This window comes from Rutidosis leptorrhynchoides, chromosome 2 (assembly GCF_046630445.1).
Source record: "Rutidosis leptorrhynchoides isolate AG116_Rl617_1_P2 chromosome 2, CSIRO_AGI_Rlap_v1, whole genome shotgun sequence".
Taxonomy (NCBI): Eukaryota; Viridiplantae; Streptophyta; class Magnoliopsida; order Asterales; family Asteraceae; genus Rutidosis; species Rutidosis leptorrhynchoides.
In genome coordinates, this window is record NC_092334.1 from 137,065,350 (window position 1) to 137,089,519 (window position 24,170).

Consider the following 24,170-nt stretch of genomic DNA (forward strand, 5'->3'; position numbering starts at 1 on the left):
CTTTTTAATTTTGATTTTTTTAAGCATGAATAATCATTATTTTTGACATCATCATTTTAAAGATTTATTAAATACTATAAATTTAATGATTTTTATTTATTTATAAAGTAATAAATCATTAAAAAATTTCATATATTCATTAAATCAATAGTTAAAAATTACGAATATTACAAAGCAACAAAAAAAGGTACAATAAAATTTGGGGTACCAAAACTAATATGGCCCATGTAAATATAATTGATAGGTTAACTTGTATGATATGTTACCACCGAAGTTTGTCTTGACTGGTATGAAGAGAGATCTAACTTGGGTATTGCCAACCAGGTTCGATTCTCATTTCAAGCAGAGAGTTTCCAATATTTGATGGTACTGCCAACAACAATGCGATTTGGGAAGGTCTATTGGGGGATTTTCCCAACCTTCGATGGTACTACCAACATCGTCGCGAATTAGGTTTTCTCCTAACGGGTGTTGGGTGACAAATGAGAGCATTCGATGTCGATATCGCCATTTAAAAAAAACTTGTAGGATATGTTTCAGTTAATATCACTCCGTATTCAGGTTTGGATATTTGGTAACTCAAATAATTAGTTTAGATGAATCATCAAGGGAAACTTAACTAAAATAATTAAATATAAATTATTAATATTTCATTGGAATTTGACCTATTGAGAGAGGCTGAACACCCTTCTTCTCTCACTATCTCCGCTAGTGACTACTTGCCCACTAAAATAAGACATCTAAAAATGAAAAACAATATAAGTACTGTTATAATTCAGTAGGCTTATAACTACCTTTAGTGGTTTGGTTCTTGACAATAGTACTACAATTATTAAAGAAGATTGAAGTAGAGAGCAAAACTATTTTATTCAATAGATGGTGTGCTAAATATGGTAGCTTACACCTCTTATTTATAGTGAATAATGTACTGTACATGGTAGGTGATATAGTAATAATATATATAATATTGTTAGCCATAATTGAATTTACAACACTCCCCCTTGGATGACAATGTTATTATTATTATTTAGAGATCAATAGTACTGCCTCGTTAAAAACCTTGCTAAAGAAAACCCAGTGGGAAAAAACTTTAGCTAGGGAAAAAGAGTGCAGCATAAAGTTGACTCTCCCTCAAGTACGCATCGCCTCAGCTGTTACATCTTTTGAACATGCCTCATGCCAATATTGTGAACGTGTGTTCTAAAAATAGCAGTTGGAAGTGCTTTCGTGAAAGATCAGCAGAGTTTTTGCTGGATTGAACATATCTCATTTCAATCTGGTTGTCCTTAATGAGATTTTGAGTGTATGAGAATAATCTAGGAGGTATGTGTTTTGTTCGGTCACTTTTGATATACCCTTCTTTCATATGTGCTATGCAAGCTGCATTATCTTCATAGATAGTTGTTGGACTTTTATCGCGTTCTAGTCCACAAGAATCAGTAATGAGTTGTGTCATTGATCTCAACCAAAAACATTCCCGAGTAGCTTCATGTAATGCAATCACTTCGGCATGATTTGATGATGTTGCAACAAGTGTTTGTTTTTTGAGAACGCTATGATACTGCAGTACCTCCATTTAGGAATACATATCCATTTTGAGATTTAGCTTTATGTGGATCAGATAAGTAACCTGCATCTGCATAACCAACCAAATCTTGTTTTGATTCGTTAGAATAAAATAATCCTAAATCAGTAGTTCCTCGAAGGTATCGAAATATGTGTTTGATCCTATTTCAGTGTCTTTTGGTAGGAGCTGAGCTGAACCTTGCCAACAAATTAACTGCAAAAGAAATGTCAGGTCTTGTACAATTTGTAAGATACATAAGAGCTCCAATTGCACTAAGATATGGTACTTCTGGTCCCAGGATATCTTCATGATCTTCACAGGGACGAAATGGATCAGTGTCAACATTAAGTGATCTAACAACCATAGGAGTACTTAATGGTTTTGCCTTGTCTATATTGAAACGTTTTAAAATCTTTTCAATATATGTTGTTTGATGTACAAGTAAACCATTAGGCATATGCTCAATTTGTAAACCAAGGCAATACTTGGTTTTTCTGAAATCTTTCATTTCAAATTCTTTCTTTAGAAGTTGAATGGCTTCATGGATCTCTTTATTTGTACTTATGATGTTAAGATCATCAACATAAACAGCTATGATCACATATCCGGATGTTGTTTTCTTAATGAAAACACATGGGCAAATAAGATTATTGGTATACCCTTTGCTTATCAAGTAATTACTTAATCGTTTATACCACATGCGACCTGATTGTTTCAACCTATATAAAGACCTTTGTAACTTGATTGAGTACATTTCTTTGGGTTTTGCATTGGTTGCTTCTGATACATTAAATCCTTCAGGTATCTTCATATATATATATATCACTATCAAGTGATCCATATAGATAAGCAGTCACAACATCCATGAGATGCATTTCTAAATTTTTAGAAACTGCCAGACTGATTAAGTATCTAAAAGTAATTGCATCCATAACAGGAGAATAAGTTTCCTCATAATCAACTCCTGGTCTTTGAGAAAAACTTGAGCTATAAGTCTAGCTTTATACCTTGTAACTTCATTTTTCTCATTTCTTTTTCGCACAAAAACCCATCTATATCCCACAGGTTTCACATCTTTAGGTGTGAGAATGATAGATCTGAAAACTTTTCTTTTATTGAGCGATTCAAATTCAGCTCGTATTGCTCCTTTCCAATGATCCCAATCATGTCTATTTTGACATTCCATGAGAGATTTTGGTTCTGGATCATCATCATCATTCATGATGTCATATGCAACATTATATGAAAATATCTCATCAAAATTTTTCATTTAATTTCGATTCCATAATATTTTTGAATGTGCATAATTTATTGAAAATTCTGTATTGACATTATCAATCTCCTCTGCAGAAGGAGTATTGTTTTGTGGTTCTTCTTGAACACTTTCTTTTACCTCATTATCAGCTGATTTTCTTTTTCGAGGATTTTTATCTTTGGAACCAATTTGTCTCCCATGTTTCTGGCGTGGCAAAGACTCAAGAGTGACATTATTGCCAGCTTTTGGAATTTCAATTCGAGCTGGAGCATTTGCTGCTGGTATATATGATTTAGTCACTCTTTTTGTATCTGTAAATGCATCTGGCAATTTATTCACAAGTTCTTGCATATGCATTATTTTTTGAACTTCGGTCTCGCATTCTTTTGTGCGAGGATCAAGATACATTAATTGAGGTTCACATCATGAAATATCATTTTCTTTATTTTTTATTTCTCCCCCTAATCTAGGGAACAATGTTTCATTAAAGTGACAATCAGCAAAACGTGCTGTAAAAACATCACCCGTCATGGGTTCAATATATCTTATGATTGAAGATGTTTTATATCCAACATATATTCCCATCCTTCTTTGAGGACCCATTTTAGTGCGTTGTGGTGGTGCGATAGGAACATAAACTGCACAACCAAATGTTCTAAGGTGGAAAATATTTGGCTGATGGCCAAATGCAAGTTGCAAGGGAGAATATGTATGACTTGCACTTGGTCTAATGCGAATTAATGATGCAGCATGTAAAATTGCATGACCCCATATAGATACTGGGAGTTTTGTTCTCATTATCAATGGTCTAGCTATTAACTACAATCGTTTGATTAGTGATTCGGCTAAACCATTTTGTGTATGCACATGGGCAACAGGATGTTCAACAACAATTCTAATAGACATACAAAAATCATTAAATGCTTGAGATGTAAACTCACCAGCATTATCCAATCTCACCCTTTTAATAGTATAATCAGAGAAATGTGCTCTCAATTTAATAATTTGAGCAAGAAATTTTGCAAATGCAACATTTTGACTTGATAATAGACAAACATGAGACCATCTACTAGATGCGTCTATTAGGACCATGAAATATCTGAATGGTCCACATGGCGGATGAATTGGTCCACATATATCACCTTGAATTCTTTCAAGAAACATTGGTGATTCTTTTTCAACCTTAAGAGGTGATGGCCTTATTATCAATTTTCCAAGTGAGCATGATGTACATGGAATAAGTGCATCATGAGGGATCTTTTGATCCGTCAATGGATGTCCATGTGTATTTTGAATTATTCTTTTCATTATTGTTGATCCTGGGTGGCCTAATCTTTCATGCCACAAATTGATCATTACAGGATCACATGCCTTTTCATTAACTACCATGTGTGTTTCTGGTACATTTATATATGTATAATGTAAACCAGAACTAAGTCTTGGTAGTTTTTCAATCACATGCTTCTTGTCAGTGATACTTAAATATTTATCATTTTCTGTAGTCACTGACTAATAATCATATCCATTTTGGTATATGTCAGAGAAGCTTAACAAATTTCTCTTTGACATGGGAGAAAATAAGGCATTTTTTACCAGAAAATTTGTACCATTTGGTAACATGAATTTTGCCTTTCCCATTCCTTTTATTAAATCCACAGGACCCGATATAGTATGTACCGTTCCTTCTGTTGCTTTAAAATCAGTGAAATATTTTTTAGATTTGAGTATAGTGTGTGTGGTACCACTGTCTGCAATACAAAGATCCCCACCATTTGACTGATTTTGCACTCCAGTAGTGTGACGACCCATCCTAATCCACCTGGTCGAAATCATCAACATTTGGTCCCATTGCGATGATCGACTCCAAATAATGTCCTTAAAATGAGCAAATACACAGCGGAAGACTTAATTCGTACCTGAGAATAAACATGCTTAAAAGTGTCAACCAAAAGGTTGGTGAGTTCATAGGTTTATCATAACAATCTTTTTAATATATTAATAGACCACAAGATTTCATAATCATAAACATAATACACTCGCAAGTGTATGTAAAGCATTCTAAGTGGTTGAGCACTTGGTAACCATACTTAACTATTAATCAACGTCGCATATTTCCTTTATTATGAAATCTCTCTACACTGTACCAAGTGTAGCCTACAAAACGAAGTACTGTGCAACCGTTGAATACTGGTCGTCCAGTCCGGTTGGGGTTGTCAGGCCCGATAGATCTATCAACAGGATTCGCGTTTACAATACCACATGTAAATAGTAGTTACCAAGCTACAGGGAAGTATGCCAGTGGTACAACTCAACGTAGAATATATTTTTAAGTACTTGTGTCTATTTCGTAAACATTTATAAAAGCAGCGCATGTATTCTCAGCCCAAAATATATTATGCAAAAGCAATTAAAAAGGGAGCAAATGAAACTCACCTAATGTATTTTGTAGTAAAAATACATATGACGACATTGAACAAGTGTGGTTTGGCCTCGGATTCACGAACCTATATCATTTTAACACGTTATAATATAAATCAACTAAGTTTATATATATTTTGTTATATATTAAGATTGACATTCTTATATATAATTTTATTAATACTTATAATATGTTATAATATTTAATAATAATACTTGATAATAATAATAATAATAGTAATAATAATAATAATAATAATAATAATAATAATAATAATAATAATAATGACTTTTTTTTAAAAAAATGTGATAATATTAATAATAATAATAATAATAATCCTTAATGATAATAATAATAACACTTATACTAATAGAAATCTTATTAATAATGATAATATTAATAAGTATACTATTTAAGATTAATACTAATGATAATAATATTAGTAATGATAATAATAATCTTGAAGATACTACCTTAAAATAATAATCCTCAAAAAAATGTATTTCTGCTGGGGCTCGAACCCACGACCTCTCGTTCATCCGCAAACACACTCAACCCCTCTTCTATTTTCATTTTTCTGAACTAATACACGTTATGGTTATATATAACCCGTATCATTAAATTGTTTTTCTTCTTCTTCTTAATCATTCTAAATCATCATCATCTACTTCATCATCAATCATTACCTTATTGCGATTATCGTCATCATCATGCAACGTTTCCGTCATCATTATAATTCTGTCAATTGCCATGATCTATAATAATTCCTAAACATCAACCAATTTCATTTTTCTCAGATACATAGTTTAAGTTCTGGCCCAACAAATAACCTAAATTCAAGTGGCCCAATAATTTAGTTAAAATAAGCCCAATTAGTAAAACCCCAACGGAAGCTAACGAATTATGCAGTCCAAGTTGTATCCCGTTTAAGATTTTGATTCATCCAGCCTGTAGTACGTGTTAACACCCGTCGACATAAATCAAAAGGTGTGGGATCCTCAAGACAGCTGTTGTCTTCCATTACTTTATAAATCGAATCAATAATATAGTGGGTGCAATCGACATAATTCCAACAAAGTTATATCATCATTCTTTATTCATTCATTATCACCATTCTTTCATTGTCCCCTCCTCCTTTTCATTATTATCACGGTATCATCAAATGGGTTTCATTGAATTTTGTTTTGATTTTTATTGAAATACACGAAATCAATAAATTATGGTGTAGCAGATGGTTGGTAATGGTTGTTGGTTCGTTTGGTAACTCACGGGAGAGAATAGTAGTAGCAACAATTCGTAGCAGGAGGGTTTTGGTTTTGGGTTTGATGGCAAAACAGAAACACATCGATGCAGTAGCACAGCAACATCTTGGTGAGTTTTATTAAATATTTGTTTGCGGTTAACAAAGTATAATAAAAAAAAACTCAGATGTAGTAGCAATAACAGGAGTTATGGGGTTGTTTGGTTTTCGACAGAATCATAAACAGAAGCAGATATGTAACAGAATTTGATAGTTTACGATAGAGATTAAGAGAGAAAGAAGAGAGAGCAAGAGGGTTTGTGTTTTCGTGGGTGTTGGTTTTAATGTTTTTAATTCATAATGACGATGGATAATTGCAAGACTTTATCAATATCCTTACAATCCGATTCATTTAAAGGGTGGAGTGGTTGACAACTTCTTATTCGCAAAGACAGAAGAAATTTTATAAAACTAAAAAGATGAAAATGATATCAAACAGATTTTGTTGCATCTGTGATAAAGTTTCCTGATTGGTACGATCCTGATGACATAAAAATCAATTTACAATAGTTTGACAAGGATATGAAACTGAATCCAGACTTCTGTTTGTTATTCGGAGTATATATATATCTGTATAACAGTATGTATCTGTATAATATACATATACGGAGTATATATCTGTATAATGTATGTATATATATGTATACAGTATTATGTATATGTATTTATATATAGCTGATTATATATCTGTATTTATAATAATCCAATTCCTATTTTTCTATAATTGACTAATATAATTATATTAATACTATGAATATTAATAATACTAATACTAATATTATTAATAATAATATTCTTAATAAAGACTAATAATAATAATAATTGACAAATAATAATATGATAATGTTAATGTTAACAATAAATGATAATTTTAACTATTTTAATTACTAGTAATGATAATAATATAAATGATAGTAATAATCTCATTAGTTATAATAATAATATTATTATTAATGATCATGATAATAATAGTATTAATAATAATATCATCATTTATATATAAAATTTTTATATACATATATGCAGTTTGTATTAGTTATAATATTATTAATAATACAAATGTTACTATAATTAATAATACTGAATGTATTATTCCTATTATTACTATAACATTTATACTTTATCTTGAAATTACATATATAGTAATTTTTATTGAATATTTATTATTTAGAGATTTTATATATTATAATATACATATAATAATATTTATGTATAAAAATCATATCTATAGATTTATCTTATTAACAACCTTATTATATTATATATTATTTTACATATCCAACTCTACTGATTAATTGGCATTTTATTATATCTCATTATTATATATACACATATATTTTTATTTTTATATATAATTTTATATATATAGATATATATATATATATAGATATATATATATATATATATATATATATATATACACACACACATTTATTTATAACCAATTGTTCGTGAATCGTCAGGCACATTCAAAAGGGTAATTAATTATATGAATATAGTTCCAAAATTCTTGAGACTAATATTACAGACTTTGCTTATCGTGTCGAAATAATATAAAGATTAAGTTTAAATTTAGTCGGAAATATCCGGGTCGTCACAGTACCTACCCGTTAAAGAAATTTCATCCCAAAAATTGAGTGAGATGGTCATGGCTAACAATAAAAATGTTTTCATAACGAATATGAGTTGATAAATAGAGTTCTATTATTATTAAGTAATATGGGTAAAACAATTCGATCATTCGGAGGGTACAAATGCAACTATCACAAAAGTGTGAAATGAGAAAAGTAAGTTTTGTCATATCTTTTGACGTAGATGGGTTGAATTAGAAAGTAAGGTGCGTCTTAACTTTTGACATTGTCTTGATTGAATTCCGGAATTCAAGGGATTAAAGAAAATCTTCGAAATCTAGAAGATTTGCTTCTTCGGCGAATAAGGAAATTAAGATCTCTATAATTAAATACGATGATCTGCCTCGATTACTCTGCCTATATTTCCATTATAAATTAAACTCTTCCGTTCCATTATTCTCACCATTCCTATACTTTCCTTCTTGCTTCATACATCCAAATATTCTGAAAATGCTTAATCCAGTTCTGATCTTTGTCCTCATCCTTACTATCGCAACAATCATTCTCCTTTTTCAACTTCCACTAGAGGAATCTGCTTTCTTCTACTTCGCCCTTGGGATTACAATGTTTTTAATTCTCCCGTGTCTTTATATTGCGATAAACATTGATATACACGGTTTGTAATTTATGTGTTGTTATCGGACTTTATATTCTTCCTTATATTTCAAAGCTTTATGCTTTTGTTTTTCTCTTCCCGACTTCAAGTCAAGCGAATAATGGGCCAGAATTTATAGATATAGAGTTTCGAATGATTATAATGTTCTAAGCAGAAAGGAACGTAATAGCACGATTTGATTTTCAAATTTATCAATATCACAGAAGATAGAACCATCAAGAATACATTTTCTTGATTTATTCAGGAGTTAAGTAGAATGAAAGAGTTATGTAACATGGCACATGATGACGTTATGATCTGTGAATCATCACGTTTCATTAGAAACTCAGCATGACTTACTGTAATATAATCACGTTGATCAAGTGTCATTATATTATACTAACTCATGCATCAGTTCCCAACATTACTTAAATAATATTCATAATTTATACTTAAATTTTACAGAAGTTTTCAATATAATGAAATTCTGAAAACACGAAGAGGTAGATAATTTGGATAAGAATATTCATGAAAATATCCTCAGAAATATCGAAGATATTTATGATGATATTTTTGGAATTTCTAAGTCCAAAAATTGATGGAGAAAATTTTCCGCAAGATTTTAACGTGGGTACGGAGCAAAATATTCTCTAAAGATTTCATCGAATCCAGATTTATCTGGGTTCTATGAATTTAGGGTATGTTACTTGTATTTCTCCTTGGTTTCCTTTATGGTTAGCTCAATCCATTTTTCAGTTCCAAATTTTCTGAGCTTTCCCGACATACCATTCTTATTGTCAAGCTTTTGGCCATTAAGACCATCTATAGCTTTCGCTGCTTCATCAGCATTTTCAAAGTTAACGGATCTGGATCATCGGTTATCAAATCGAGGTGTTTTCCGGAGAATTGTGTTTTGAGATGATTAAATGCTGATGGTAATATGATGGTATATGAAAGGTTTCCCCTGTAACAATAAAGAGCATGCATACATATCAAGGTTATAATAAGGTTGTTTTGAATGAAGAGTCGAAGTTGATTTGTTGGAGCTGTGATAAAAGTGGTTAATTTGAAAAGGAATTTCATTGTTATTTTCGGTAGTAACAATGCCAGCGGAGCTAGCACAGATATGTTTTAAATGTTTACTCAGGTTCTGAGTATTTTCAGGTGCATAACTATATGCATAAATCTTTCCTTCCGCAGATGAAATGCGGTTGGTTCATCCTCTAGACTGCGGTGTTTTCAAGAATCATGAAAGGTTTGAACGCAGTTTGTAAATGTCAAGATACAAATGAGGTTTAAGATGAAATCAAGTGGCAAACTTGAAGAAATGTTTAGTTTTATATGTTATAATCAATAGTTTAATTCATTTTAATTGTCCAATGTTATTAGTCCACAGTCGATAGTCCACAGTTAACAGTCTAATAATTCATATATAGTTAAATATATAATATTCGAAGTAATTAATATGTATCGTGACCCGTGTACATGTCTCAGACTCGATCACAACTCAAACTATATATATTATTGTAGAATCAACCTCAACCCTGTATAGCTAACTCCAGTATTACTGCATATAGAGTGTCTATGGTTATTCCAAATAATATATATAGATGCGTCGATATGATATGTCAAAACCTTGTATACGTGTCCCGATATTTAAAGTGTGTAAAATAAATAACAGAAATTAAATGACGATAAATAAAGTGCTTAAAGTAAATAACAGAAATTAAATGACGATAAATAAAATTGCGATAATTAAATTGCGATAAATAATCTGCGATAAATAAAATGTAATCAGTTAGCTAGGAACGGTTAGCTAGGATTTTGTTAGCGTGGATTCTTAATAGAATTTCTCATATTTAATTTATTTGTTTCTAACAATTTTTATTTTGTCAAATGTTTTCTTCATTATGCCACTTGTTGGATTCTGATAGATCAAAATTCAAATATGAAATTGAATGAAAATGGTTATTCTGCGGTGAACGGGTACGTATATCGGTGGTTGTAAGTAGGATATTAAATGACTGTTGAATCAGATTTGAAAGAATGTACAGTGTAACTTACTAACGTGAAATCTAAATATTCCTCGGGTATTACCTACCCGTTAAAATATTTTCACCATTAACAGTTTGTACAAAAGAAATTTTAATTACAATCTTTATGAAAACATATATACATATATATTTTCTTCAGATGTAATCATGGATTTAATGAGTTAATATGATATTAAACTCATTTGATTTTCGGTTTGAGCTAGAATAAATAATCTCTAAAACTTTTAGAAACCACATATTCTTCGCAGAATATTTCTTCAATGAAGTTATGAATTAATACTTCATCGTTCATTGTTGTTGGTACTCCTTGGTATCTATGGTACGTATGACGTTGATGTTCGTGTGACAGATTGTGAAGTTGAGGTTTGCGATGCTGTTGTTGTTGGTGGTGGTAATGGTACTGTTGGCGTTGATTATGGTGGTACTGGTTATGCTGCTGGTGCTGCTGCTGGTGTTTGTAATCTTTGCACCATATTCTCCAAAGCCACTACCCGAGCACGAAGCTCGTTGACTTCTTCTATTACACCGGGGTGATTGTCGGTTCGGACGAGCGGATAAATATGATCTAGAATTTGGTATAGTATATAATCGTGACGAGATACTCTAGAAATGAGAGAGAAAATAGTGTTTCGGACAGGTTCGCAGGTAAGTGCTTCAGGTTCTTCGCCTAGAGGTAAATTCGGTTGGTGGAAAGGATCGCCTTCTTCTCGCCTCCATCGGTTAAATCGACTACGAACCCATCAGATGAATTGGTGGATTCATTCTGATGACGCTGCTTTTGGAGCTTAGGTGAACATCCATGTCGGAATAGCTGTCGGAATAACTATCGGAATAGCTATCGAAATCTGAGGGACTCGAACTGGTTGAGGGATCCATTTCGTACGATCAAATGAAGGATTTTTGATAAGAATTAGATTATAGGATATAGATTGGTACCCTGCAATACAAAATTTACAGATGCATATATAATACTAAAATCCCATAAGTTACGGAGGAATCTACGAAAACTGTCAGGCAAAGGTAATAATAGCAGATACGCTAGGATATGAATTTATCTATACACTATCTATACTATAAGTGCAGGAAGTCGTTTCTAGACTTAGAAAGAATAAGAAAGAAATTTTTCACTAGGAATGATAAACAATACTTATAATATGCAGCTAAGGTCGAAGTCCAGACTCACTAATGCATCATAGCGACTATCAGTTAGACACACTAATGCAAGACCTGGTTCACTAAGACCACCGCTCTGATACCACCTGTGACAACCCGTCCTAATCCACCTGGATGAAATCATCAACATTTGGCCCCATTGCGATGATCGACTCCAAATAATGTCCTTAAAATGAGCAAATACACAGCGGAAGACTTAATTCGTACCTGAGAATAAACATGCTTAAAAGTGTCAACCAAAGGTTGGTGAGTTCATAGGTTTATCATAACAATCTTTTTAATATATTAATAGACCACAAGATTTCATAATCATAAACATAATACACTCGCAAGTGTATGTAAAGCATTCTAAGTGGTTGAGCACTTGGTAACCATACTTAACTATTAATCAACGTTGCATATTCCCTTTATTATGAAATCTCTCTACACCGTACCAAGTGTAGCCTACAAAACGAAGTACTGTGCAACCGTTGAATACTGGTCGTCCAGTCCGGTTGGGGTTGTCAGGCCCGATAGATCTATCAACAGGATTCGCGTTTACAATACCACATGTAAATAGTAGTTACCAAGCTACAGGGAAGTATGCCAGTGGTACAACTCAACGTAGAATATATTTTTAAGTACTTGTGTCTATTTCGTAAACATTTATAAATGCAGCGCATGTATTCTCAGCCCAAAATATATTTTGCAAAAGCAATTAAAAAGGGAGCAAATGAAACTCACCTAATGTATTTTGTAGTAAAAATACATATGACGACATTGAACAAGTGTGGTTTGGCCTCGGATTCACGAACCTATATCATTTTAACACGTTATAATATAAATCAACTAAGTTTATATATATTTTGTTATATATTAAGATTGACATTCTTATATATAATTTTATTAATACTTATAATATGTTATAATATTTAATAATAATACTTGATAATAATAATAATAGTAATAATAATAATAATAATAATAATAATAATAATAATAATAATAATAATAATAATAATAATAATAATAATAATAATAATAATAATGACTTTTTTTTAAAAAAAATGTAATAATATTAATAATAATAATAATAATCCTTAGTGATAATAATAATAACACTTATACTAATAGAAATCTTATTAATAATGATAATATTAATAAGTATACTATTTAAGATTAATACTAATGATAATAATATTAGTAATTTGAAGATACTACCTTAAAATAATAATCCTCAAAAAAAATGTATTCCTGCCGGGGCTCGAACCCACGACCTCCCGTTCATCCGCAAACACACTCAACCCCTCTTCTATTTTCATTTTTCTGAACTAATACACGTTATGGTTATATATAACCCGTATCATTAAATTGTTTTTCTTCTTCTTCTTAATCATTCTAAATCATCATCATCTACTTCATCATCAATCATTACCTTATTGCGATTATCGTCATCATCATGCAACGTTTCCGTCATCATTATAATTCTGTCAATTGCCATGATCTATAATAATTCCTAAACATCAACCAATTTCGTTTTTCTCAGATACATAGTTTAAGTTCTGGCCCAACAAATAACCTAAATTCAAGTGGCCCAATAATTTAGTTAAAATAAGCCCAATTAGTAAAACCCTAACGGAAGCTAACGAATTATGCAGTCCAAGTTGTATCCCGTTTAAGATTTTGATTCATCCAGCCTGTAGTACGTGTTAACACCCGTCGACATAAATCAAAAGGTGTGGGATCCTCAAGACAGCTGTTGTCTTCCATTACTTTATAAATCGAATCAATAATATAGTGGGTGCAATCGACATAATTCCAACAAAGTTATATCATCATTCTTTATTCATTCATTATCACCATTCTTTCATTGTCCCCTCCTCCTTTTCATTATTATCACGGTATCATCAAATGGGTTTCATTGAATTTTGTTTTGATTTTTATTGAAATACACGAAATCAATAAATTATGGTGTAGCAGATGGTTGGTAATGGTTGTTGGTTCGTTTGGTAACTCACGGGAGAGAATAGTAGTAGCAACAATTCGTAGCAGGAGGGTTTTGGTTTTGGGTTTGATGGCAAAACAGAAACACATCGATGCAGTAGCACAGCAACATCTTGGTGAGTTTTATTAAATATTTGTTTGCGGTTAACAAAGTATAATAAAAAAAAACTCAGATGTAGTAGCAATAAAAGGAGTTATGGGGTTGTTTGGTTTTCGACAGAATCATAAACAGAAGCAGATATGTAACAGAATTTGATAGTTTACGATAAAGATTAAGAGAGAAAGAAGAGAAAGCAAGAGGGTTTGTGTTTTCGTGGGTGTTGGTTTTAATGTTTTTAATTCATAATGACGATGGATAATTGCAAGACTTTATCAATATCCTTACAATCCGATTCATTTAAAGGGTGGAGTGGTTGACAACTTCTTATTCGCAAGGACAGAAGAAATTTTATAAAACTAAAAAGATGAAAATGATATCAAACAGATTTTGTTGTATCTGTGATAAAGTTTCCTGATTGGTACGATCCTGATGACATAAAAATCAATTTACAATAGTTTGACAAGGATATGAAACTGAATCCAGGCTTCTGTTTGTTATTCGGAGTATATATATATCTGTATAACAGTATGTATCTGTATAATGTACATATACGGAGTATATATCTGTATAATGTATGTATATATATGTATACAGCATTATGTATATGTATTTATATATAGCTGATTATATATCTGTATTTATAATAATCTAATTCCTATTTTTTTTATAATTGACTAATATAATTATATTAATACTATGAATATTAATAATACTAATACTAATATTATTAATAATAATATTCTTAATAAAGACTAATAATAATAATAATTGACAAATAATAATATGATAATGTTAATGTTAACAATAAATGATAATTTTAACTATTTTAATTACTAGTAATGATAATAATATAAATGATAGTAATAATCTCATTAGTTATAATAATATTATTATTATTAATGATCATGATAATAATAGTATTAATAATAATATCATCATTTATATATAAAATTTTTATATACATATATGCAGTTTGTATTAGTTATAATATTATTAATAATACAAATGTTACTATAATTAATAATACTGAATGTATTGTTCATATTATTACTATAACATTTATACTTTATCTTGAAATTACATATATAGTAATTTTTATTGAATATTTATTATTTAGAGATTTTATATATTATAATATACATATAATAATATTTATGTATAAAAATCATATCTATAGATTTATCTTATTAACAACCTTATTATATTATATATTATTTTACATATCCAACTCTACTGATTAATTGGCATTTTATTATATCTCATTATTATATATACACATATATTTTTATTTTTATATATAATTATATATATATATATATACACATTTATTTATAACCAATTGTTCGTGAATCGTCAGGCACAGTCAAAAGGGTAATTAATTATATGAATATAGTTCCAAAATTCTTGAGACTAATATTACAGACTTTGCTTATCGTGTCGAAATAATATAAAGATTAAGTTTAAATTTGGTCGGAAATATCCGGGTCGTCACAAGTAGTGTACATCATGAACTTCAAAATATGAGAAACAAATAATGAGTACATAATTCATCAATATATTACATTCAAAATATGTTATAAATGAAAGTACATAATAAGGAAACATATAGTAAAGTAGATATGGTATAGATCGAAAATCTACATCCATTTATTTGATATGGACATATAATAGGAAATTTATTCATTAAAGTAGTCACTTGTTGGCTCAGTGATTTTTGTATCAAGGTCATCCACAAGGTTTGCCTCTTTTCCTTTTCCCTTTAGGGATTCTTGATATTGATTAACAGAATATTGATTTGTTCGACAGTTTTTAGACCAATGTCCAATTTTACCACATCGATAACAAGAATCTTCAATATTCTTTGAAGAGCTTCCTTCAACATTATGATTTGTGGGATAGTATGGTAGTTGAAATTTATAATTTTGTGGATTATTATTTCTTTGTCCATGACCACGACCACCGTAACCATTACGACCACCACCACCACCACGACCATTACCATAAGGGTGATTTCGAACATAGTTATGATTTTTATTATTGTTATGGTAATTTCCATGATGATGGTTTTGGCCAATATGACCACGACCTCGCCCACGTCCTCGTCCAGGTGCATTTCTTTTTTTATTATTATTATTGTTAATAGCATTAGCTTCAGGAAATGCTAGCGCACCCGTAGGACGAGATTCTTGATTCTTCATCAGTAATTCTTTATTCACTTCTGCAACTAAGAGATAAGTTTGAAGTTTTGAAAAAGTTTTGTAATTCTGCAATCTTAAATTTTCTTGTATAGTAATGTTTGCAGAATTCATTGTGGAGAAAGTTGTCTCCATCATATCAGCATCACTTATTTCTTGGCCACAGAATTGAAGCTTTGAACGGATCTTGAACATGGCCGAGCTGTATTCACTTACCTTTTTAAAGTCTTGGAACCTTAGATTTCTCCATTCTTCCCTCGCAGCTGGGAGTAATATTTCCTTTTGATTATCGAATCTACTCTTGATACTTTCCCATAAAACATGTGGATCTTTGATAGTGAGATACATATGTTTTAAGGTGATATCAATATGTTTGCGAATAAAAGCAATTGATTTTAATTTATCTTGATCAGAACAAGTATTGTTTTCTTTTAAAGTTTCTAGAATACCCAATGATCCAAGATTTATTTCTACATCCATGACCCATGATGTGTAGTTTGTTCCCGATACGTCTAAAGCATCAAACTCAAGCTTTGATAAGTTTGACATTTTCTATTTTCAGAAAGATGAACAACATAAATTATAATCATAATCAATTTCTAACAACAGTAGCAAACAACAGAATAATGGTATGATTACAAATAACAAAACCACTAGGGCAGGATAGAATATAGGTTCACCCGGTGGTATATTAGCAACAATGATGATAGTTAATATGACCAATACAATAGGAAAAATCATCCTTGTGTGAATCATCTTTACAAAAACTTTTTGAGAATGATAATCTGAGAAAATGAAGATTGATTTGTGAAAATGTGAAAACGGAGATGTTTATTTTATATTTGAAAAATATAGTCGTTGTAACGTCGTCAGTTGACGTTAACAACCGTTATGTATATATGACCGTTGTAACGTCGTTAGTTGACGTTAACGAATGTTATGTACTCGTTATATTAATAATCATTTTAATAAAAGAATTTTATTAGTATAAATATGATTACTATAAAATACATTTAGTATAAATATGTTTAGTATAAATACGAATATTAAGAGAATAAACATATTATGCATAAATAATAAATTTAAGAATAAACATTAATATGCATGAAATAAATAATGATTAATTGCATAAATAATCATAAATGTTAGATAACATAAATATAAATGTTAGTGAAGTTAATAAGAGTTAGAAATATAATTCATGCGGTATAACCGACCATATATAACATAAATATAAATGTTAATGAAGTTAATAAAAGTTAGATTACAGAAATAGAATTCAGGCGGTATAACCGACCATATATAACATAAATATAAATGTTAATGAAGTTAATAAAAGTTAGATTACAGAAATATAATTCAGGCGGTATAACCGACCATATATAACATAAATATAAATGTTAGTTATGATGATAATAATATTTACCTTACTAATAAATAATAGAAGATATCGTTAAAGAATTTTTTTTTATTACCTTGATTATACGGAGCACTTCGTGCTGATAACGTGTTATAATTCAGTAGGCTTATAACTACCTTTAGTGGTTTGGTTCTTGACAATGGTACTACAATTATTAAAGAAGATTGAAGTAGAGAGCAAAACTATTTTATTCAATAGATGGTGTGCTAAATATGGTAGCTTACACCTCTTATTTATAGTGAATAATGTACTGTACATGATAGGTGATATAGTAATTAATAATATATACAATATTGTTAATTTACAACAAGTACAACACAAAGATAAATGTTCCATCAACTTACTACAACCTAATTTTTCCGCCGCAAGAGTGATTTTTTTCCTTTTCGAAATAGATTTGATAATCTTTCCATCAACTTGTTCCAAATACTTAATACTCCGTACTTTAATAATGGTTACAAAACAATAGAGGGACCAGTAGTGTAAAAAACCATAAAATTCCAAAATGGACAACGGCGGTACCACTCAAATTCACGTGGGTACTACAATCACAATCCGTGCCGGATAACTGTCCGTCCAATTCAGAAACCAAATTCCGTCATTTTCTGGTGATCGGATTCTCTTCCATAAACCATGAATTTACCGGAGCGTATTGAGGATGTATCTAGGGTTTCCACCGTTTACTTATTGCTCCGTTGCTCAATCGCCTTTTTATTTCCTTTTATTTTCTTATTTTTAGTTGCTATTACAATTGTAATTTTAGCAGTTTTCATCAGTAATATATCGATTTCGTATCCAATTTCTGTCCCCTGCCAGTGCAAAATAGTATCAAGCAGTAAGTTATATATATTGATTTGAATATGATGTTGAAAGTTAGGGTTTATATGTTCCTATCACTTGAATGGAGCTGAATTTATTGTTACCTAATATCTGTTAGTTTTTGTGTGATTGTAGCTATCAGATTAAGTTAATAACGTCTGTTTGGTACAAAATTAATACTGTTTGTATCAATTTTAGGTTCTGCAATAAATAGAGATTACAAAACTGTAAGCAATATATTAGATGGAGTATTTGTATTGGCTTTCACAAGGCTCTAAATATGTAAAGTTTTGCATCTACTCCGTATTAATTTTGCGCCTAAACGTTGTTGTTACTGCTATGCAGAAAGCCATGAGGTTAATCATTTATGTGTGACTATTATTTGAGCTTACTGATTACAGAGTTGTTGTTTTTTGACATCTTGAGGGAAATTGCTACAATGCTAGTTGAGATACTTTAGCTGATGAATCTACCTGCAGTAGATAAATACGTTGTTTTGCTTTTATTGCACTGAAGTTGAATGTTTTAAAGGGGGGTATACTGTCAAACATTATTACGTGTAATAGAAAATCAAAAGTAAACCTAATGCAATGTTTATGTTGGTTTCTTTTATTAGATTGTTGCAAATTCTATTGAATTCAAGCTATTGTGTGTGTTGTAATAACCTGGCTTTGTATAAGCCTTTTGAACTGAATATATTACTTAAACGTGAAATAATAGTGACATAGTAGCTTCCACCTTCCAATTATAGGTGATATAACTGGTGAAGTGAACACGTGAAATCTCAAAGCAGCTGTTCTAGCATTTATCCACTAAATATAATTCTAAGCATTCAGCACCTGTGTTTTGGCTGATTATTACAGTAGAAAGTGTGTATATGTGTATATTATATGCTATATCAGTTCTCATCCTGTTACACATAGTAGTCTAAAGCTTATATCTTCTGTGCATGATCATTGGTTATGGTTTTTAGTTTGCATAATCTTCTTTTTTCACTTCAAAACATTGCTTAAGTTGTTTTATGTATGGGTCTACAAAACCATGTTTGATCACAAATGTAAGGACATGTCTCTAGGTTTGGGACTGGGGAGTGTCTGTATTCGCTTAAATTATGTGGTTATAGTGTTCTACATGGTTTGTAGTTTCATAATTCCCATATTAATATACCTTATATACCTTTGACGTTTTTGATTTGTGAAATCCCATGACATATCTTAGGTTTCTTGTAGGTGTAGATCTTAAGTCAGCAAAAGTCTGTGAGCTTGGACTACTAAATTATAAAGCAAAGCATGTGTTTTACCCATCCGAAAAGAAGAAATTCAGATGCCACTATGATTATTATTGGGCTTCTGTATTTGAGGTATATTTTTCAAACTCTTCTATATGGTTGCATTACATTTTCAAGAATAAGGGAGTTTACTTGCCGTTAAACTATAGTGTACATATTGTATATCAGTGACCAGATTTTGTCTTCGTTGCTATTGTTTGCACGTTACATATCATATAAAACATAGATTTTATCTATATAAAAGGATAGTTTTTTAAATAATAGTAGCTTAAATAACCTGATACGATCTTTTTACTCATGGACTTTATGTTCAATACTTTACTTATCTATAATAAAAGGATAGTGATTTAAATAATATTTTTGTTTCTTTTGTCCTGCCAGGTTGAATATACAGATCACTCTGGTCATCCTCATACTGCATTTGCTGAAGCTCCTAACGAGGCACTTCCGGTTGATTGCAGACCCACTTTTAATTCTGCATGGATGGCTAAAGATAGATTCAAGGTAATATCCTCTTCTCAGTGATGTATTATCTCACATGATTTTTGAACCTTGAATTCTCTAGGTTGTAATAGTACTTCCATCTAACTATTTATTATGTATTTCATAGGTGAATGAAACTTATGATTGCTGGTATACTCTGGGCATTTCCAAACTAAACTTATATTATGATGAGCTTTTTAATTGTCAAGCTGACCACCCATCAATGACGGAGATGCTTAAGCGCTATCGTATCCTGTAAGTTAACCAGCTATCTATAATATACTATCCAACTTTCTCTCGACACAATCTATTTCTGTTGGATATATATGTAGAAGTTCTAGCCTTCTCTACTTTTTGAGGTACTCGTGTGTGTACATGAATTCATATGAATGTGTTTGGAAGTGTTTTTGCTGCAAGCATTTGTTATTTATCAAGCAAGTTCTTTCCGAACTTTACTTCACATCTACGTCTATAGGTCAGGTTGTGCTGAGGGGTGGAGTTATGTCAATTAGTTTTTCCTCCTTCCATTTTTGGTAAAGTTGTACATTTAGCTGTTGACATGTGTATACCAAAGAATTAGTTAAAAGTACAGGTGTGAAACTAGGTGGGTTGGTAATGGGCAAAACGGGCAATATTTATTATGGTATCCAACAGGCAGGGGCTAGGTTGGGTTGACCCATCAACTTTGCTTTGTCCTGTCATTAGTTTCATAAAATAGTTAAGGTATTATATATGACTACATATAATACACCGTTAAAAATAACAATTCGAGTTTCTTAATAAACCGCTTTAGGATGTTGTATGCATTAAAATCAACCTTGGGCAAATGCTCCTATACGGCTCATGCGATCTGTATTGAGTTAAATGTATAAAAAGTTGCAACTTTTTGTTTATTCATCACTTTTAACCTGAATAACTGCATGGGAGAAAGAGTATTAAGGAAACAAACATTTAAAGCATAGATTTTCCTTCAATATTGCAGGTCAACGGACATGTTAAAGACTTGGTTTACTCGAACGGGCAAAGGGCGAGGCAGGTACTTGAGATGGGAAGCCATGGCTGGGGTTATTAGCGGTTTCTTGACTTCGGTGATCACCATTGCGTTTGGTAGAATGCTATATCTTCTCAAGTCTCGCGTTGTTGGCATGTTATGGGTAAGGGATGTCTATTTAATCCGACTGAAGCGAGGCTGTTTTCTTGTTGCATATTTTTCTTTTGTGAGTTGGTTAGCAATTCAGTATTGGGAAAAGCTCGGTTTGATGGATATATTTGGTGCTCATACATAGAAGAGATATATATTTATATATGCAGCACTCTTTTTAGTTGAAGTGCTAATTTTCACTAGTGTCATGTAAAATATGAGTACCATTTGTGATGAAGAAAAAGTATAAATGTACAGAAGTAGAACCAACTTCTTGCGATTTTTGTTCGATGAATACTTACTTTGTATGATAGAAATCTTGTTCGCGTGTTAAGTTAGTCTGGTTGATCATGAAAGTATAGATTATTTGTTAACTTTACACGCATCTGATACCTAATAGTCTCTTTATTTGTTCTGCCTTAATGGCTGAATCAAAAGTCTCTTTATTTATTTTTTCTTCAATATGAGTACCACTAGACACCTTGATCATGTATGCTTTGTCCCCATAGTGTTGTTTTAAAAGATTATAAGTAAATCTCATAAGCCGGAAGACTGGCAGGCTAGCTTGTGTCAAAACAATCATTGAAGTTATATATGAAATTATGAATATGTCTATTGAATATAAATTATAATTATAAATTCATGCAGTAGGACAAATCTGTAGAAGTTAAATTAGTAATTAAGGAATAGAGAGTATTGACATGTATTGTATTAAGGTGTACAGAATAATAATTGACCCTCGGGTTTTTCTTCCGGATCCATTCAGGGTTCAGACCCGGTCCGCCTGCTCCTCGGGACAGTTTAAGGATCGGGTTTCTGCAATGTGATTCTGGTTTCCTTCCGAAAGCGTATGCGTGCGTAACAAATAAGAGTATTCGATGCCGACAACTTGTCTTTCAACCAAAAATAATAATAATTGATTTTAAAAAAACCGAAAGCTAGGAAAGATGTAGATTAAAAAAAGAGGTACACGAGGCACTAAATGAATAAATTTACTAGAAGTGGTGATGATGATAGCCATGAAAAAGATGTTTGCGATTGCTGTTTAACAACAACATTTTATTTACGATTGCTTAGAAGTCGTTTTCCATCAATTTTTTATTTCTGAACTCAACTTGTGACTAAGGTATCTCTAAAGAGTTAATTGAATTTGTAGGTGAGAAATGTAGTTCATTTGGAAAGTGAAATATAATAGCCCAACTATTAAACCCCATGTACTTTGTGTTATGGGATAGGGAGAAGTCATGGGTTCGATCCTTAGGGATGACATGATTTTCTTTAAATCAATTGAACACCAATAATGGTGGTATATATTGACCATATAGGGAGGTTTTACCGGATTCGTTCACGGACCTCTACCCAGTACACTGCCCGAATGGATGTGTTCCCGGGTACCGTCGATCGGGTTCGGGTTTCCGCCCGAACGTGTGTGTTACTTGCAAATGATGAGGGTCGTTGAAAGAAATGATCTACTGATGCCAAAAAATCGCCGTTCAGAAAAAAAAAAATCGAGTTTGGGTTTTTTTTATAGTGTCATTGTCAAATGTTGCATGGATGATTGTTATGACTTTAGTTCAATGCCACTTAAGGTTGTATTAGTATCAAGTATATATCGATATCCAATTACTTAATTAAATTTCATATTCAATAATTTTCCTAAAAATTAATAAACTACGGCATTATACGGTTATTTATAGTGCATGTCAAAGATGCTCCGAGCATGCCTCAAGCATGTAGTGCCTAGTGGGGCATGTTGGGCTAGGCGATGGGTGGTGTGCCCACGAGGCCGACTCATTAGTTTATAAGGTCATGTATAAATGTGAATTTTTTTCAATACATATAACGAAATAAAATTACTAAACAATTGCGATTATAAACAAAAAGTGCTTAGAACAAACGTAACAAAGTCTTTACCTAAAGTTTTCTTACGCCTATTCCACATGCCTTTAATATATTCAATTAGTCATACTATCATTTAAGCTCAATTATTATTTAGCACAAAAGAAAATAAGTACTTGATCTGATTTCAATAAAACAAGTATATATAAGGGAAATTTTCAAAAATATTGGGCTCTACAAAAATTTTAGGCCATGTACGATTGGCTATCTTGCACATCCTCTAAGACACCTCTGGCCCTCAACTTTCTATTCACGGGCGTTATAATTAAAATAATATTTATTATTAGTATTTTTTACAACATTTTCAATCATATTTAAGTCGTACTTTGACACATAACTTAACAATCTATTCAAACATGTTCCCGCTACTTCAATTCATCCACCACATGTCACGTTAGCATTATCCTCCCAACTTTATCACCTTATCGTCATCTCATTGTCTGAATCCACATTCATAATTGAGTGGTTAGAGGTTATCATAATAGGCTTACTTATTAGGAGGATAGAGATCAAAGGTTTGATCTCTGTCTCCTTAGAAGTCCATAGGAAGGTTTTACAAACCCATATTTAGGGTCCAGGTCTGCCCTGTCTGCCCTTCAGGATGGTTTTATGTTTGAATCCCTATAAGGCGGTTCATGATTCCTACCTGAAAGCGTGTGCATGAGTAGCAAATGATCGCGAAGATGGTTAATACCCCTCTAGATGATGCCGACAACTTGCATTTCAAAAGAAAATATAATTGTCTTGCCACGTCAAGGTACGAAACAAAGTCTATTTGCATCGTAGCATCAAAAAGCACTCCGTCAACTGAATTGGCGAAATTTGATGCCCCTAATGCCATTAACGGG

The 24,170-nt window shown here is 31.4% G+C and overlaps 1 protein-coding gene across 1 annotated transcript; it reads left to right on the plus strand.

Annotated features, from left to right (window-relative positions):
* Positions 1-18,297: 18,297 nt before the first annotated feature.
* Positions 18,298-21,771, plus strand: LOC139891432 (uncharacterized). The gene is made up of 5 exons (XM_071874403.1): positions 18,298-18,527; positions 19,741-19,871; positions 20,181-20,303; positions 20,410-20,537; positions 21,265-21,771. The coding sequence occupies exons 1-5, from the start codon at positions 18,326-18,328 to the stop codon at positions 21,566-21,568; spliced, it is 888 nt and encodes a 295-aa protein (XP_071730504.1). The 5' UTR covers positions 18,298-18,325; the 3' UTR covers positions 21,569-21,771.
* The last annotated feature ends 2,399 nt before the right edge of the window (positions 21,772-24,170 follow it).